The sequence below is a fragment of the Oncorhynchus masou genome, chromosome 29, assembly GCF_036934945.1.
Source record: "Oncorhynchus masou masou isolate Uvic2021 chromosome 29, UVic_Omas_1.1, whole genome shotgun sequence".
NCBI lineage: Eukaryota > Metazoa > Chordata > Actinopteri > Salmoniformes > Salmonidae > Oncorhynchus > Oncorhynchus masou.
This window is the reverse complement of record NC_088240.1, coordinates 85,501,783-85,520,393: the sequence shown is the minus strand read 5'-3', so window position 1 is coordinate 85,520,393 and position 18,611 is coordinate 85,501,783. Positions and strand designations below refer to the sequence as shown.

Below are 18,611 nucleotides of genomic sequence, written 5' to 3'. Positions count from 1 at the left end.
TTCTCCTGAAATTATAGCCATGGTAACATCTACTTATTTTGTTCACTGTACAGGTCAAGGTTGAGGGTCTCACCAAGGCAGCTTTACTCAAAGGCCTCTCGCCTCGAGTGATGTTGTCCAGCCATCTCCTGCCTAAAGGAACCAAGAGGAAGGTGAACCTGGACGATCAGGGTCGCCAAAAAGTGTCTTTCAGCTTCTCTCTGACAAAGAAACCGCTGCAGAACTTATTCCTTGCCCCTCCCAGTCAGGAAAAATCTCTTGCTGAACTCCCCTCTGTCCAGTCACCTACAACCTCACTCCCCCAGGACAGAGCAGGGCAGCATACAGAAAGCAAAAATGAGCAAATGCAGCCACCATTGTTAGTGCCCACACCAGTAGCAGAGATCCTTGCACCTCAGACGGCAGTCTCCTCCGTCCCCAAACCTAAAGTGGACTTGGGAAAGATGCACTTCAAGAAACAGATCCTCAGTGCATCTGTTATTGAAGAGAGTCCCATAACCAGTGTTGTCTTACAGGATCCACCCCCTTCCGAGCAACAAGTTGTAACGGAATCTTCAGGTAAAATTGAAACTGTCACCCCAACACGAACGCCCCAGTCTCAGAACAATCTTCAGAACATGGACAATGACGGCCCCTCTGAGAATGCTCTAACTCGTGTATCTGATGTGAAGCTGGACCTCAGTCTCAAGGAACCCACTGACTCCTCCCACAAAGGGAAAGTGGATGTAAACACTTCCAGTATAACAGAGCAGCAAGACACCTCAGAAAACATACAAATCCGTTCCCGGTCGGACAGCACACTCCCTGGCTCAGAATCTGATGCTGATTCAGTGCAGACGTCTTCTAGCTACAAGTCAGGTGAACCCAAGGCCACAGCAAAGTTGGAGAGTAGAAGTAAGGAAACAAAAAATATGTCCTCTTCTCGCTCCAAATTAGAGGAAACAGAAAAAAGTTCTCACCATTCACGTTCTGAGAAGGACGAAAGAACCTCGAGTTACTCAAAATCTGACCGAGAATTAAGGTCAACCTCTGACCGAGAATTAAGGTCAACCTCTGACCGAGAATTAAGGTCAACCTCTGACCGAGAATCAAAGCACACACCCTCGCGGTCATCCCGCTCTGACAAAGGCCGCAGAAGGACTAAGAGTCGGTCGAGGTCCAGATCAAGAGGTCCCCGGACGAATTCCAGATCTGAGACACGCTCCAGATCTGAGAGATCTAGAAGCGAAAGGGGGTCAGGATCACGGTCTGATCGGTCATATTACGACTCTGAGCGGAGGTCAGGGGGTCACAGAAGTTCTCCGTACAGAGAGAGGAGAGGCAGCTCTCGCTCTCGGACCGATAGCAGCAGAGTCCGCGGCGACAGCTCTGACTCTGAAGATGACCACAGAAGAACTCGGACTAGAACAAGTGATTCCAGCAGGTCATCCACCCATTCAAGCTTGCAGAGAGATTCAAAGTCATACTTATCTCACTCGAAATCTGAGCGAGATTCAGAGATGGATAAAATAACCCAATCTTCTAAGTCTGAGAGGGCCTCAAAGAGAACTGTTGACGCCAGTTCCCTCCAAAAGTGCTCTACTGATGTTGAACCTAATCACAGGAAATCCAACACCCACTACAAGCCGGACATCGGTGTTCGATCCACTCGTTCCAGTCCACATGCCCTCTCTCAAACATCGGACAAACGTCTCCAGAAAAGTAGCTATAGTGAATCTGAGGTAGCTCACAAAGGGAAGTCTCAGTCACAGGGCTCTGACCGCTCTTCTGGTTCTGAAGGGGCATGGACATCTTCCACCACTAAATCAGACTCTAAGCAAATGTCTGCCACCATGTCATCAGTGAAAACTAATAGACAATCAAAGGACACATTTCACAGTCCCAATAAGATACAAACCCCTTTTGATGCTCACCCGCAGAGCAAAAATGACATAGCAGGAGCATATTCCCATCTAGCAGATACTTGCCAAAGGGAGGATGCTGGCAACATGAATGACATCACATCCCAAGATAAAGGCTTACAAAAACCAACTCTGTCGTTACCGTCAAATTGTGATCCAACTGACAGATTGCAAGAACCAGCGTTGGATCTAGTTAATGAGAAGATCCATCATTGCATTGAGGTTCAGAATGACTCTGCAGCGACTTCACCGAACAACTCTAGTGGAGACCAATTATGTGAAAAATTTGCCTTAGGGGACATTGACGATGTTAATAAAAGCCTTTGCTCTGAACAAATGAAAGATGCACAGCGTGTAGACCCCCAAATAGAATCCACTGAGAAGTGGGTTGATGTAACCAACTCTAGCTTTTCCTGCAGTAATGACAGAGTAATACCCAGCCAGGATAAGACTGTTTTTCAAGATTCAGTTGGGTCAAAGTCATTACCATCTACAGTAGATGTATCTATCAGAGACCACCCTAAGCAGAACACTAAACCAGAAAATACTGTGTGTTCTAGTAGAAATGTGAATATCAACATGCAGTCTTGCAAAAACGTCCCTCTCAAATCTGAACCCTCTAGTCCTGAACCTCAGTTTTCCAACCAGACTGAACAACAGAATTCTAGTTTAAGGAAAAACAGAGGTAAAACAAAAAAATCACGTTGGGATATTGTTGGACAAGACACCTCAGACAGTGATAATCCCCAGAAATTGCCTTCCCAAGAAAGTAAACCTGCTGTGAAAAAGGTCATCTCCGTCAAGAGAATTGAGTTTTCTCAAGACGTCAGCCAGGAAGATCCGTCTCTGAAGGGTCAACTGAAATGGGAAGTTGAGTTGCATTCCAAGACGATTAAGCAAGAAATTATTATCACACAAGGACACAGCTCAGCACCAATAACTTTTGGGAACGACCAATCAGAGTCCGCAAACCCAACTGCACAACCAGGCACCTGTGAAACCAGCAGTGACCATTTAGACATCAAACCCCACGTCAGCCAAATGGATGGAGAGCCCTCACTTTTAAATAATACCTCGCATGTAGACCGAGCTAGAAGGGAGCAGTGGAGGAATGACGATGGTAATGAAGAGAAACCTAAAGATTGCCCTCACAAGAGCAAACCGCTGACAACACTAGTGTCGAGCCAGGACGCTGTAGGCCAAAGCGAGGACAGTGACACTGACGATTCAGAGTCGGACTCAGACTGCGGTGTTGCCGTGAAACGGATGCACTCTGTGGTGGTTGTACCAAAGAATTCCACCCTGACTCACACGGACACAACAGACAAGCCTGCGTCTCCCTGCACTCCAAGCACTAGCCCAGGACAACACGCTAACAGGGCCAGTGGCCAAGAGGGTGATCTGGACAGGAATGAGATCCCAAGCAGAGTAAGCCCTCAGCAGAGACATAGAGGCTTTCCCGCCATGTGTGAGAGCACTAGGCAGGCCAGTAATCCTAGTGTTGATGGAAGTCTCTCTGCACATGACATCATGGTATATCAATCGCAGAGCAACATGGTCGATAGCACCAGCCAGCTCGAGGGCTCCAACGCCACCGATGCCCAGCCTTCTAAGGATCCTTATAGCAGTGCCCGTGAGAGACCAAAGATTGGTGATGCAACGCTGAGCCAGATTGCTGCCCAAAGCCTTGAGAACTCCTTCAGGCAGTCTGACACAGGGCATCCACAGCATTATGGACGTGGCAGGGGTGGCAGGATGCTTTCCCGTTACCAACATGGAGACTTTGCTAGCTCTGATGACTTCAACAGCAGTCTGGGCTGGGACTTCACACAGTCGGAGCAGCCCAGCAGTACGTACCAGCAGCCTGACAGCAGCTATGGGGCATCCCAACAGCATCCTAACACACAACAACCAGGGAACTCTTCTTTGGGGCAGGTGTACAGGACAAACAATGGGGCCTACTGGACCCAACTACCAACTACGACTCAACCCACCTGCAGACCGGTCTACCTCCATGTGCCTGCAACACATTATCAGGAGCCCGTTGGTCAAGTCCATCCTGACTCCTTGACTAATGACTGTGATGAGGACAGTGAAGGGAAACCAGCAGGCCTTAGTAGACTTGATGTTGAATGCAATGGTCCCAAGCTTCCAGGCTCGCTAGCCTTTGTACAAGCCCATGAAATAAGCAGCAACTGTAGAGGCTCTGTCAATGCCACTCCAGAGAATATTTCCATAGTTGAACCCCCCAGAGACAAGGACAACTCAAGGCCCCACAGAGGCAGGGGTCCTCCCAAGAAAAGGCGTCCAGAAATGGAGTCAGATTCGGACAGCGAGGCAGAACCTGTGCTGGCTAGCAAAAGGGAGCGACTGGCAGAGAGGGAGCACCCCAAGGTCTCCAAAGAATCCAGGGAGATTCCTGGTCAGGCTGAGGTGCAACGCCCTTTGCTCAGTCTGAGGGACTTCCGGGACGCCAGCAACTGGAGGGAGATGGCAAGGTCTAAGAAGATGCCACCATACTTTGACCTGATTGAGGAAAACCTGTATCTGACTGAACGGTGAGATTTTGTTCCATTTTTTTTTTCAGTAGTTGGCATGCAAAGTCATTGAAACTATGTTTTATTTTATAAATTAGTTGTACATAATTTAAAAGCGATTATCATCATATGACTTCAGCACAAGTATCTTGGCCAGGTCGCAGTTGTAAATGAGAACTTGTTCTCAACTTGCCTACCTGGTTAAATAAAGGTGAAATAAATCTGACTGTAGAGAAAGTGAGGGATTTGTGTTGCTCTGTACAGGAAGAAGAACAAGTCTCACCGAGACATCAAGCGAATGCAGTGTGAGTGCTCGATGCTCTCCAGGGAGGAGAGGTCTCGTGGAATGATGGCTTGTGGGGAGGACTGCCTTAACCGTCTGCTGATGATCGAGTGGTGAGTTCTTCTCCTTTTGCGTCACCCTGGTAAAACCAAACTGTAAAGCAGATCAAATAGTCTCTTTAGAAAGTATTCACACCCCTGGACTTTGTCCACGTTTTGTTGTGTTTTAAAATGTATTTACATGTTGTATCACTGGCCTACACACAATACCCCCAGAATATCAAAGTGGAATTATGTTTTTCAAATTGTTTACAAATGAATAATAAATGAAAAGCTGAAATGTTTTGACTCGACACGTATTCAACCACTTTGTTTTGGCTAAATAAAAATAAATTCAGGAATAAAAATATGCTTAATAACAAGTCACATAATAAATTGCATGGACTCAGTGCGCAATGATAGTGTTTTAACATGGTTTTTGAATGACTACCTCCTCTGTACCCCACACACAGAATTATCTGTAACATCCCTCAGTCGATCAGTGAATTTCAAACACCTATTCAACCACAAAGTCCAGGGAGGTTTTCCAATGCCTTGCAAAGAAGAGCACCTCTTGGTAGAAGGTTACAAATAAATACATAAGAACAGACATGGAATATCCATTTGAACATGAAGTTATTAATGACATGTATGGTGTATCAATACACCCAGTCACTATGAAGATGCAGGCACCCTTTCTAACAGTTGCCAGAGAGGAAGGAAACCGGTCAGGGATTTCACCATGAGGCCAATGGTGACTTTAAAACAGTTAGTTTAATGGCCGTGATAGGAGTTAACTGTAACTAATACATGGGTTAAATAAAACAATGTCCTCATCAATCTACACCCAATACCCCATAATGACACAGTCAACTTTATAAAAAAAATTGTTGGTGTAAATGTATTTTTTCATTTTTTATAAAAAACGTACACTACCATTCAGAACATGAACTACTGTTAATTTTTTGTCCATTAAAATAACATCAAATTGATCAGAAATACAGTGTAGGCATTGTTAATGTTGTAAATGACTATTGTAGCTGGAAACAGCAGTTTAAAAAATAAATGGAATATCTACATAGGTGTACAGAGGCCCATTATCAGCAACCATTCACTTCTGTGTTCCAATGGCACATTGTGTTCGCTAATCCAAGTTTATAATTTTAAAAGGCTAATTGATCATTAGAAAACCCTTTTGCAATTATGTTAGCACAGCTGAAAACTTGTGCTGATTTAAAGAAGCAATACAACTGGCCACCTTTTTTAACACTAGTTAAGTATCTGGATCATCAGCATTTGTGGGTTCGATTACAGGCTCAAAATGGCCAGAAACAAAGACCTTTCTTCTGAAACTTGTCAGTCTATTCTTGTTCTGAGAAATGAAGGCTATTCCATGCGAGAAATTGCCAAGAAACAACTGTACAACTCCCTTCACAGAATAGCGCAAACTGGCTCTAACCAGAATAGAAAGAGGAGTGGGAGTGCACAACTGAGTAAGAGGACAACTACATTAGAGTGTGTAGTTTGAGAAACAGACGCCTCACAAGTCCTCAACTAGCAGCTTCATTAAATAATACCCGCAAAACACCAGTCTCAATGTCAACAGTGAAGAGGCGACTCCGGGATGCTGGCCTTCTAGGCAGAGTTGCAAAGAAAAAACCATATCTCAGACTGGCCAATAAAAAGAAAAGATTAAGATGGGTAAAGAACAACCTGACAGAGCTTGAGAGGATCTGCAGAGAAGAATGGGAGAAACTCCCAAAATACAGGTGTGCCAAGCTTGTAGCGTCATACCCAAGAAGACTCAAGGCTGTAATCGCTGTCAAAGGTGCTTCAACAAAGTACTACTTAAAGGGTCTGATTTACTTTTGTGATATTAAAGTTTTATTTTTAATAAAATTGTAAAATTATTTTTTCCCTGTTTTTTTGTTTTGTCATTCTGGGGTATTGTGTGTGTAGATGGATGAGGGGAAAAAAAAACATTTAATCCATTTTAGAATATGGCTGTAATGTAGAAAAAGTCAAGGGGTCTGAATACTTCCCGAATGCACAATAGTTTTACATCATTGGTCCTTTACCAGTTCATCTTCAAACATAGGAAGATTTGCAGTGACTGATATGTGGTTGTCTTATTTAACCTAGTCGAATGCACTGACTGTAAGTCTCTCTCTGTGGAAGAGCGTCTGCTAAATGGCCCAAATGAAAACACATGTAATGTCCTTGTCTTTTGCAGCTCGTCACGCTGCCTGAATGAAGGCTACTGCTCCAACCGGCGCTTCCAGATGAAACTGCATGCAGACTTTGAGGTCATCCTGACTGAAGATAAGGGCTGGGGACTGAGGGCGGCCAGGGACCTGATACCGTAAGGCTCAATCATCTTATTTTTAAATGTCACCTTTTATTTAACTAGGCTGGTCAGTTAAGAACAAATTCTTATTTACAATGACTGTCTACACCTGCCAAACCTGGGCGACACTGGGCCAATCGTGCGCTGCCCAATGTGATACAGCCTGGATTTGAACCAGGGACTGTAGTTACATCTCTTGCACCGAGATACAGTGCCCTTAACCGCTGCGCCACTCAAGAGCCCTGTACTCCTTGATTCATAATAATGTTATAACTAGTACCCAGGGCTCGTTCTCAATAGATCTTAACCTTGATTCCTCGCCTCCTCAACACACATAGGAGAGGAAGGTCTGAGAGAAGCCCCTTGGACCTTCTCCAATACGGTTGAGAAGGAGGTGTGGCGATAGGATGCGAGGAATTGCGTAAAGACATAATGAGATGGAGCCCTGGTCATTGTACTAAAAGCTGTACACAAAGGAGTCATGCTCATCCCCCCCCCACCATTTTAATCACATTTCAGAAACACTTTTGTGCTGGAGTACTGCGGAGAGGTGTTGGACCATAAGGAGTTCAAGACACGGGTGAAAAAATACGCAAGCATGAAGAACATCCACTACTATTTCATGGCCTTGAAGAATAACGAGGTGAGACCACTGGAACGTTGACATGTCGTCCACAGAACTCCTGAAACAGGAACAAGTATAGGCTGCGTCCAACATGGCTCCCCTTTCCCTATGAAGTGCACTACCAGACCCCAACAAGTTTTAGGTGTGCATCCCACATGACACCCTGATTTGGCTCTGGTCAAAAGTAGTGGCTAAATAGGGTGCCATTTTTGGGATGCACCAAGTGCTGTATTGTTACAACTGACAGGTAATGTGGAAGGTTCCCTGAAGCTCCTTTCCTCTGTCTTCTCAGATCATAGATGCCACACTGAAGGGGAACTGCTCTCGCTTCATGAACCACAGCTGTGAGCCCAATTGTGAGACCCAGAAGGTATGTAGCCAGGAGCCCCTTTCGGTATGTTTTATTTTATTTAACTAGGAACAGTGAGTTAACTGCCTTGTTCAGGGGCAGAACAACAGATTTTTTTACCTTGTCAGCTCGGGATTCGATCTAGCAACCTTTCGGTTACTGACCCAACGCGCTAACAACTAGGTTACCTGGTATCTGTCCCGTGTTTCCAGATTTCTATGAAATAGGATCTATAATACATTATTATATGAGTGAAATAGTTCATTACAATTTTTTTGGAAGAAAAACTATGTTAAAGCAGCTTTTATATGTTTTTAATGGCGTGGGCTTACCCCAACAACGGTATGGCGTGGGCTTACCCCAACAACGGTATGGCGTGGGCTTACCCCAACAACAGGATGGGGTGGGCTTACCCCAACAACAGGATGGGGTGGGCTTACCCCAACAACAGGATGGGGTGGGCTTACCCCAACAACGGGATGGCGTGGGCTTACCCCAACAACAGGATGGGGTGGGCTTACCCCAACAACAGGATGGCGTGGGCTTACCCCAACAACAGGATGGTGTGGGCTTACCCCAACAACAGGATGGTGTGGGCTTACCCCAACAACAGGATGGGGTGGGCTTACTCCAACAACAGGATGGTGTGGGCTTACCCCAACAACAGGATGGGGTGGGCTTACCCCAACAATGGGATGGGGTGGGTTTACCCCAACAACGGGATGGGGTGGGTTTACCCCAACAACGGGATGGGGTGGGCTTACCCCAACAACGGGATGGGGTGGGCTTACCCCAACTACGGGATGGGGTGGGCTTACCCCAACTACGGGATGGGGTGGGCTTACCCCAACTACGGGATGGGGTGGGCTTACCCCAACTACGGGATGGGGTGGGTTTACCCCAACTACGGGATGGGGTGGGTTTACCCCAACTACGGGACGGGGTGGGCTTACCCCAACTACGGGACGGGGTGGGCTTACCCCAACAACGGGACGGGGTGGGCTTACCCCAACAACGGGACGGGGTGGGCTTACCCCAACAACGGGACGGGGTGGGCTTACCCCAACAACGGGACGGGGTGGGCTTACCCCAACAACGGGACGGCGTGGGCTTACCCCCAACAACGGGATGGGGTGGGCGTATACCGTCATGAATATTTTTATAGACAGTAAATAGCTGACTGGCCAGTAAATAGCTGACTGGCCACCTCAACAAAGTATTTAGCAACAAAGTCAAAACCAAGTTTGTTTTATTCTGACCTCGCTAATGTTTCTTTCTTGGTTTCTGTATTTCAGTGGACTGTGAACGGCCAGCTGAGAGTTGGGTTCTTCACCTCCAAGACCGTCACAGCTGGTACAGAGCTTACCTTCGATTACCAGTTCCAGAGATATGGGTTAGTGTCTCTCTCCCTTCGATTACCAGTTCCAGAGGTAGGTGTTAGTGTCTCTCTCCCTTTGATTACCAGTTCCAGAGGTAGGGGTTAGTGTCTCTCTCCCTTTGATTACCAGTTCCAGAGGTAGGGGTTAGTGTCTCTCTCCCTTTGATTACCAGTTCCAGAGGTAGGGGTTAGTGTCTCACTCCCTTTGATTACCAGTTCCAGAGGTAGGGGTTAGTGTCTCTCTCTCTCTTTGATTACCAGTTCCAGAGATATGGGTTAGTGTCTCTCTCTCTCTCTCTCTTTGATTACCAGTTCCAGAGATATGGGTTAGTGTCTCTCTCTCTTTGATTACCAGTTCCAGAGGTAGGGGTTAGTGTCTCTCTCTCTCTCTTTGATTACCAGTTCCAGAGGTAGGGGTTAGTGTCTCTCTCCCTTTGATTACCAGTTCCAGAGGTAGGGGTTAGTGTCTCTCTCCCTTTGATTACCAGTTCCAGAGGTAGGGGTTAGTGTCTCTCTCCCTTTGATTACCAGAGGTAGGGGTTAGTGTCTCTCTCCCTTTGATTACCAGAGGTAGGGGTTAGTGTCTCTCTCCCTTTGATTACCAGAGGTAGGGGTTAGTGTCTCTCTCCCTTTGATTACCAGAGGTAGGGGTTAGTGTCTCTCACCCTTTGATTACCAGTTCCAGAGGTAGGGGTTAGTGTCTCTCTCCCTTTGATTACCAGAGGTAGGGGTTAGTGTCTCTCTCCCTTTGATTACCAGAGGTAGGGGTTAGTGTCTCTCTCCCTTTGATTACCAGAGGTAGGGGTTAGTGTCTCTCTCCCTTTGATTACCAGAGGTAGGGGTTAGTGTCTCTCTCCCTTTGATTACCAGAGGTAGGGGTTAGTGTCTCTCTCCCTTTGATTACCAGAGGTAGGGGTTAGTGTCTCTCTCCCTTTGATTACCAGTTCCAGAGGTAGGGGTTAGTGTCTCTCTCCCTTTGATTACCAGAGGTAGGGGTTAGTGTCTCTCTCCCTTTGATTACCAGAGGTAGGGGTTAGTGTCTCTCTCCCTTTGATTACCAGTTCCAGAGGTAGGGGTTAGTGTCTCTCACCCTTTGATTACCAGTTCCAGAGATATGGGTTAGTGTCTCTCTCTCTTTGATTACCAGTTCCAGAGGTAGGGGTTAGTGTCTCTCTCCCTTTGATTACCAGTTCCAGAGGTAGGGGTTAGTGTCTCTCTCTCTTTGATTACCAGTACCAGAGGTAGGGGTTAGTGTCTCTCTCCCTTTGATTACCAGTTCCAGAGATATGGGTTAGTGTCTCTCTCTCTTTGATTACCAGTTCCAGAGGTAGGGGTTAGTGTCTCTCTCCCTTTGATTACCAGTTCCAGAGATATGGGTTAGTGTCTCTCTCCCTTTGATTACCAGTTCCAGAGGTAGGGGTTAGTGGCTCTCTCTCTTTGATTACCAGTTCCAGAGGTAGGGGTTAGTGTCTCTCTCTCTTTGATTACCAGTTCCAGAGGTAGGGGTTAGTGTCTCTCTCCCTTTGATTACCAGTTCCAGAGGTAGGGGTTAGTGTCTCTCACCCTTTGATTACCAGTTCCAGAGGTAGGGGTTAGTGTCTCTCACCCTTTGATTACCAGTTCCAGAGGTAGGGGTTAGTGTCTCTCTCCCTTTGATTACCAGTTCCAGAGGTAGGGGTTAGTGTCTCTCTCCCTTTGATTACCAGAGGTAGGGGTTAGTGTCTCTCTCCCTTTGATTACCAGTTCCAGAGGTAGGGGTTAGTGTCTCTCTCCCTTTGATTACCAGTTCCAGAGGTAGGGGTTAGTGTCTCACTTCCTTTGATTACCAGAGGTAGGGGTTAGTGTCTCACTTCCTTTGATTACCAGAGGTAGGGGTTAGTGTCTCTCTCCCTTTGATTACCAGTTCCAGAGGTAGGGGTTAGTGTCTCTCTCCCTTTGATTACCAGTTCCAGAGATATGGGTTAGTGTCTCTCTCCCTTTGATTACCAGTTCCAGAGGTAGGGGTTAGTGTCTCTCTCCCTTTGATTACCAGAGGTAGGGGTTAGTGTCTCTCTCCCTTTGATTACCAGAGGTAGGGGTTAGTGTCTCTCTCCCTTTGATTACCAGAGGTAGGGGTTAGTGTCTCTCTCCCTTTGATTACCAGAGGTAGGGGTTAGTGTCTCTCTCCCTTTGATTACCAGTTCCAGAGGTAGGGGTTAGTGTCTCTCTCCCTTTGATTACCAGAGGTAGGGGTTAGTGTCTCTCTCCCTTTGATTACCAGAGGTAGGGGTTAGTGTCTCTCTCCCTTTGATTACCAGAGGTAGGGGTTAGTGTCTCTCTCCCTTTGATTACCAGAGGTTTAGTGTCTCTCTCCCTTTGATTACCAGAGGTAGGGGTTAGTGTCTCTCTCCCTTTGATTACCAGAGGTAGGGGTTAGTGTCTCTCTCCCTTTGATTACCAGTTCCAGAGGTAGGGGTTAGTGTCTCTCTCCCTTTGATTACCAGTTCCAGAGGTAGGGGTTAGTGTCTCTCTCCCTTTGATTACCAGTTCCAGAGGTAGGGGTTAGTGTCTCTCTCCCTTTGATTACCAGTTCCAGAGGTAGGGGTTAGTGTCTCTCTCTCTTTGATTACCAGTTCCAGAGATATGGGTTCGTGTCTCTCTCCCTTTGATTACCAGTTCCAGAGGTAGGGGTTAGTGTCTCTCTCCCTTTGATTACCAGTTCCAGAGGTAGGGGTTAGTGTCTCTCTCTCTTTGATTACCAGTTCCAGAGGTAGGGGTTAGTGGCTCTCTCCCTTTGATTACCAGTTCCAGAGGTAGGGGTTAGTGGCTCTCTCCCTTTGATTACCAGAGGTAGGGGTTAGTGGCTCTCTCCCTTTGATTACCAGAGGTAGGGGTTAGTGTCTCTCTCCCTTTGATTACCAGAGGTAGGGGTTAGTGTCTCTCACCCTTTGATTACCAGTTCCAGAGGTAGGGGTTAGTCTCTCTCTCCCTTTGATTACCAGTTCCAGAGGTAGGGGTTAGTGTCTCTCTCCCTTTGATTACCAGTTCCAGAGGTAGGGATTAGTGTCTCTCTCCCTTTGATTACCAGAGGTAGGGGTTAGTGTCTCTCTCCCTTTGATTACCAGTTCCAGAGGTAGGGGTTAGTCTCTCTCTCCCTTTGATTACCAGTTCCAGAGGTAGGGGTTAGTGTCTCTCTCTCTCTCTTTGATTACCAGTTCCAGAGGTAGGGGTTAGTGTCTCTCTCCCTTTGATTACCAGAGGTAGGGGTTAGTGTCTCTCTCCCTTTGATTACCAGAGGTAGGGGTTAGTGTCTCTCTCCCTTTGATTACCAGTTCCAGAGGTAGGGGTTAGTGGCTCTCTCTCTTTGATTACCAGTTCCAGAGGTAGGGGTTAGTGTCTCTCTCTCTTTGATTACCAGTTCCAGAGGTATGGGTTAGTGTCTCTCTCCCTTTGATTACCAGTTCCAGAGGTAGGGGTTAGTGTCTCTCTCCCTTTGATTACCAGAGGTAGGGGTTAGTGTCTCTCTCCCTTTGATTACCAGAGGTAGGGGTTAGTGTCTCTCTCCCTTTGATTACCAGTTCCAGAGGTAGGGGTTAGTGTCTCTCTCCCTTTGATTACCAGTTCCAGAGGTAGGGGTTAGTGTCTCTCTCCCTTTGATTACCAGAGGTAGGGGTTAGTGTCTCACTTCCTTTGATTACCAGAGGTAGGGGTTAGTGTCTCTCTCCCTTTGATTACCAGTTCCAGAGGTAGGGGTTAGTGTCTCTCTCCCTTTGATTACCAGTTCCAGAGATATGGGTTAGTGTCTCTCTCCCTTTGATTACCAGTTCCAGAGGTAGGGGTTAGTGTCTCTCTCCCTTTGATTACCAGTTCCAGAGGTAGGGGTTAGTGTCTCTCTCCCTTTGATTACCAGAGGTAGGGGTTAGTGTCTCTCTCCCTTTGATTACCAGAGGTAGGGGTTAGTGTCTCTCTCCCTTTGATTACCAGTTCCAGAGGTAGGGGTTAGTGGCTCTCTCCCTTTGATTACCAGAGGTAGGGGTTAGTGTCTCTCTCCCTTTGATTACCAGTTCCAGAGGTAGGGGTTAGTGTCTCTCTCCCTTTGATTACCAGAGGTAGGGGTTAGTGTCTCTCTCCCTTTGATTACCAGAGGTAGGGGTTAGTGTCTCTCTCCCTTTGATTACCAGAGGTAGGGGTTAGTGTCTCTCTCCCTTTGATTACCAGAGGTAGGGGTTAGTGTCTCTCTCCCTTTGATTACCAGAGGTAGGGGTTAGTGTCTCTCTCCCTTTGATTACCAGAGGTAGGGGTTAGTGTCTCTCTCCCTTTGATTACCAGAGGTAGGGGTTAGTGTCTCTCTCCCTTTGATTACCAGTTCCAGAGGTAGGGGTTAGTGTCTCTCTCCCTTTGATTACCAGAGGTAGGGGTTAGTGTCTCTCTCCCTTTGATTACCAGAGGTAGGGGTTAGTGTCTCTCTCCCTTTGATTACCAGAGGTAGGGGTTAGTGTCTCTCTCCCTTTGATTACCAGAGGTAGGGGTTAGTGTCTCTCTCCCTTTGATTACCAGTTCCAGAGGTAGGGGTTAGTGTCTCTCTCCCTTTGATTACCAGTTCCAGAGGTAGGGGTTAGTGTCTCTCTCCCTTTGATTACCAGTTCCAGAGATATGGGTTAGTGTCTCTCTCCCTTTGATTACCAGTTCCAGAGGTAGGGGTTAGTGTCTCTCTCCCTTTGATTACCAGTTCCAGAGGTAGGGGTTAGTGTCTCTCTCCCTTTGATTACCAGAGGTAGGGGTTAGTGTCTCTCTCCCTTTGATTACCAGAGGTAGGGGTTAGTGTCTCTCTCCCTTTGATTACCAGTTCCAGAGGTAGGGGTTAGTGGCTCTCTCCCTTTGATTACCAGAGGTAGGGGTTAGTGTCTCTCTCCCTTTGATTACCAGTTCCAGAGGTAGGGGTTAGTGTCTCTCCCTTTGATTACCAGAGGTAGGGGTTAGTGTCTCTCTCCCTTTGATTACCAGAGGTAGGGGTTAGTGTCTCTCTCCCTTTGATTACCAGAGGTAGGGGTTAGTGTCTCTCTCCCTTTGATTACCAGAGGTAGGGGTTAGTGTCTCTCTCCCTTTGATTACCAGAGGTAGGGGTTAGTGTCTCTCTCCCTTTGATTACCAGTTCCAGAGGTAGGGGTTAGTGTCTCTCTCCCTTTGATTACCAGTTCCAGAGGTAGGGGTTAGTGTCTCTCTCCCTTTGATTACCAGTTCCAGAGGTAGGGGTTAGTGTCTCTCTCCCTTTGATTACCAGAGGTAGGGGTTAGTGTCTCTCTCCCTTTGATTACCAGTTCCAGAGGTAGGGGTTAGTGGCTCTCTCCCTTTGATTACCAGAGGTAGGGGTTAGTGTCTCTCTCCCTTTGATTACCAGTTCCAGAGGTAGGGGTTAGTGTCTCTCTCCCTTTGATTACCAGAGGTAGGGGTTAGTGTCTCTCTCCCTTTGATTACCAGAGGTAGGGGTTAGTGTCTCTCTCCCTTTGATTACCAGAGGTAGGGGTTAGTGTCTCTCTCCCTTTGATTACCAGAGGTAGGGGTTAGTGTCTCTCTCCCTTTGATTACCAGAGGTAGGGGTTAGTGTCTCTCTCCCTTTGATTACCAGAGGTAGGGGTTAGTGTCTCTCTCCCTTTGATTACCAGAGGTAGGGGTTAGTGTCTCTCTCCCTTTGATTACCAGTTCCAGAGGTAGGGGTTAGTGTCTCTCTCCCTTTGATTACCAGTTCCAGAGGTAGGGGTTAGTGTCTCTCTCCCTTTGATTACCAGTTCCAGAGGTAGGGGTTAGTGTGTCTCTCTCTTTGATTACCAGTTCCAGAGATATGGGTTCGTGTCTCTCTCCCTTTGATTACCAGTTCCAGAGGTAGGGGTTAGTGTCTCTCTCCCTTTGATTACCAGTTCCAGAGGTAGGGGTTAGTGTCTCTCTCTCTTTGATTACCAGTTCCAGAGGTAGGGGTTAGTGTCTCTCACCCTTTGATTACCAGTTCCAGAGGTAGGGGTTAGTGTCTCTCTCCCTTTGATTACCAGTTCCAGAGGTAGGGGTTAGTGGCTCTCTCCCTTTGATTACCAGTTCCAGAGGTAGGGGTTAGTGGCTCTCTCCCTTTGATTACCAGAGGTAGGGGTTAGTGGCTCTCTCCCTTTGATTACCAGAGGTAGGGGTTAGTGTCTCTCTCCCTTTGATTACCAGAGGTAGGGGTTAGTGTCTCTCACCCTTTGATTACCAGTTCCAGAGGTAGGGGTTAGTCTCTCTCTCCCTTTGATTACCAGTTCCAGAGGTAGGGGTTAGTGTCTCTCTCCCTTTGATTACCAGTTCCAGAGGTAGGGGTTAGTGTCTCTCTCCCTTTGATTACCAGAGGTAGGGGTTAGTGTCTCTCTCCCTTTGATTACCAGTTCCAGAGGTAGGGGTTAGTCTCTCTCTCCCTTTGATTACCAGTTCCAGAGGTAGGGGTTAGTGTCTCTCTCTTTGATTACCAGTTCCAGAGGTAGGGGTTAGTGTCTCTCTCCCTTTGATTACCAGAGGTAGGGGTTAGTGGCTCTCTCCCTTTGATTACCAGAGGTAGGGGTTAGTGGCTCTCTCCCTTTGATTACCAGAGGTAGGGGTTAGTGTCTCTCTCCCTTTGATTACCAGAGGTAGGGGTTAGTGTCTCTCTCCCTTTGATTACCAGAGGTAGGGGTTAGTGTCTCTCTCCCTTTGATTACCAGTTCCAGAGGTAGGGGTTAGTGTCTCTCTCTCTCTCTCTCTCTCTCTCTCTCTCTTTGATTACCAGTTCCAGAGGTAGGGGTTAGTGTCTCCCTTTGATTACCAGTTCCAGAGGTAGGGGTTAGTGTCTCTCTCTCTCTTTGATTACCAGTTCCAGAGGTAGGGGTTAGTGTCTCTCTCCCTTTGATTACCAGTTCCAGAGGTAGGGGTTAGTGTCTCTCTCTCTTTGATTACCAGTTCCAGAGGTAGGGGTTAGTGTCTCTCTCTCTCTTTGATTACCAGTTCCAGAGGTAGGGGTTAGTGTCTCTCTCTCTCTTTGATTACCAGTTCCAGAGGTAGGGGTTAGTGTCTTTCTCTCTCTTTGATTACCAGTTCCAGAGGTAGGGGTTAGTGTCTCTCTCCCTTTGATTACCAGAGGTAGGGGTTAGTGTCTCTCTCCCTTTGATTACCAGAGGTAGGGGTTAGTGTCTCTCTCCCTTTGATTACCAGAGGTAGGGGTTAGTGTCTCTCTCCCTTTGATTACCAGAGGTAGGGGTTAGTGTCTCTCTCCCTTTGATTACCAGAGGTAGGGGTTAGTGTCTCTCCCTTTGATTACCAGAGGTAGGGGTTAGTGTCTCTCTCCCTTTGATTACCAGAGGTAGGGGTTAGTGTCTCTCTCCCTTTGATTACCAGAGGTAGGGGTTAGTGTCTCTCTCCCTTTGATTACCAGAGGTAGGGGTTAGTGTCTCTCTCCCTTTGATTACCAGAGGTAGGGGTTAGTGTCTCTCTCCCTTTGATTACCAGAGGTAGGGGTTAGTGTCTCTCTCCCTTTGATTACCAGAGGTAGGGGTTAGTGTGTCTCCTACTTTTGTCCCAAATGGCACCCTATTCCCTTTTTAGTGAGCCATTTTTGACCAAGACCCATAGGATGCCATTTAGGATGCAGATTCTCTCTTTGGATTTTAACTGTCTGTTGTAACATATCAATGTTTGTCTGTTCTAATACGTCACCCTGCTGTTGTAGTCATTGAAAACACAACGATACATTATTAAGCCCTGTTGCTCTCTGGACCGACCACATAGCTTTGGTGTAGGGTTTTTACTCCTCCTCCTCTGTACACGCCAGGAAAGAGGCCCAGAAGTGCTTCTGTGGGGCTCCCAGCTGCCGAGGCTTCCTGGGCGGGGAGAACAGGGTCAGTGTAAGAGCAGCGGCAGGGAAGATGAAGAAAGAGCGCCCTCGCAAGAAGGACACCTCCGTGAGCAATGCACTCACTACGGTGAGTGTGTGGGTCAGGTTTGGTAATGGCACTCCCCCCAAGAGTCCCAGGTTTTCCATAAATGCTGTTTTGGAAGATTCCTGGAATAAGTAGGACATCTGGGGATTCTTCAATACAAAGAAGTGATCAACATGTTGCGAACCGAGGACTGCCTGTGTCTGAATAGCCATCACTTGAAAAGCAGTTGGGGAAGTGACCTGTTGTGGAGTTCATGTCACTATCAACCATAGTGAATATTTAAAGGGCCAATGCACCTGTTTTTATCTCAATATCAAATCATTTCTGAGGTAACAATTAAATACCTTACTGTGATTGTTTTCAATTTAAAATGGTCAAAAAAAAACAAACAATAGCTTCTTAGCGAAGAGCAATTACTCCAGCAAGAATGTAGCTAGGACTGTTTTTGATTGGGAGTGGACTGGGTGGAGAGGAGAAGTTTGGAACTCTTTCTTATTTGTCAGTTAACTAATTTACCGCCTGGTGTAGTGTCACCCGGGAGGACAAACCATTATCCCACCAAGCTGGGCTGAAATTTCAGCCTTTTCAAACAGCTATTTCACTAAAATTGCATAATCATAATTTTCACAGTATTATCCCAACCTTCTAGTGTGTAAATATAGAATTCAACTCATTTGAAATACAACTGCCGACGCTCCAATCTGTTCTCTTCCCCTGCGATCTCGGTTTATGTTTTCACCCTGGTAGTTAGGATTCCACACTTTTTTTTTTTTGCTGTTGACCCATAATAGTCCAATTTGTAACTGGTAGATTAATTCAACATAGTCTGACGTGCCATTGAGTTCATCTTTAAACTCAGGCCAATAGATGAACTACAGTGGCATGTAGTTATTTCATACCTCTGATCGGATGATCTGCTGAAACCCCCAGCAGTGATGAGCTGTGTCCCAAATGGCACCCTATTCCCTATTCAGTGCACTACTTTTTAACCAGTGCTCTGGTCAAAAGTGTGCACTATATAGGGAATGGTGCCATTTGAGGCGCTGACATGGTCCAGAGAGGCAGATAGGGGTCAGGCTTGTACTAGCTTTAGGCTAATTGTTCTGAGAGCTCCAGTGTCTTCTCCTTTCCATAAATAACACTGCTACTGAACACAAAAGGACCGGCAATTTTAACCCCCCCCCCCCCCCCCATCACCATGAAAGCTGCTTGTCTCAGGTTTGCAGAGAAGTAGTCGTTTGGT

The 18,611-nt window shown here is 46.8% G+C and overlaps 1 protein-coding gene across 1 annotated transcript in view; it reads left to right on the top strand.

Moving 5' to 3' along the window:
• The window catches only part of setd2 (SET domain containing 2, histone lysine methyltransferase), a 42,003-nt gene that overhangs the window by 3,154 nt on the left and 20,238 nt on the right, over positions 1–18,611 (top strand). The window contains 7 exon segments of the mRNA XM_064946678.1: positions 54–4,459; positions 4,703–4,834; positions 6,993–7,121; positions 7,626–7,749; positions 8,024–8,101; positions 9,376–9,473; positions 17,260–17,410. Of these exon segments, the coding sequence (XP_064802750.1) occupies positions 54–4,459; positions 4,703–4,834; positions 6,993–7,121; positions 7,626–7,749; positions 8,024–8,101; positions 9,376–9,473; positions 17,260–17,410 (5,118 nt within the window).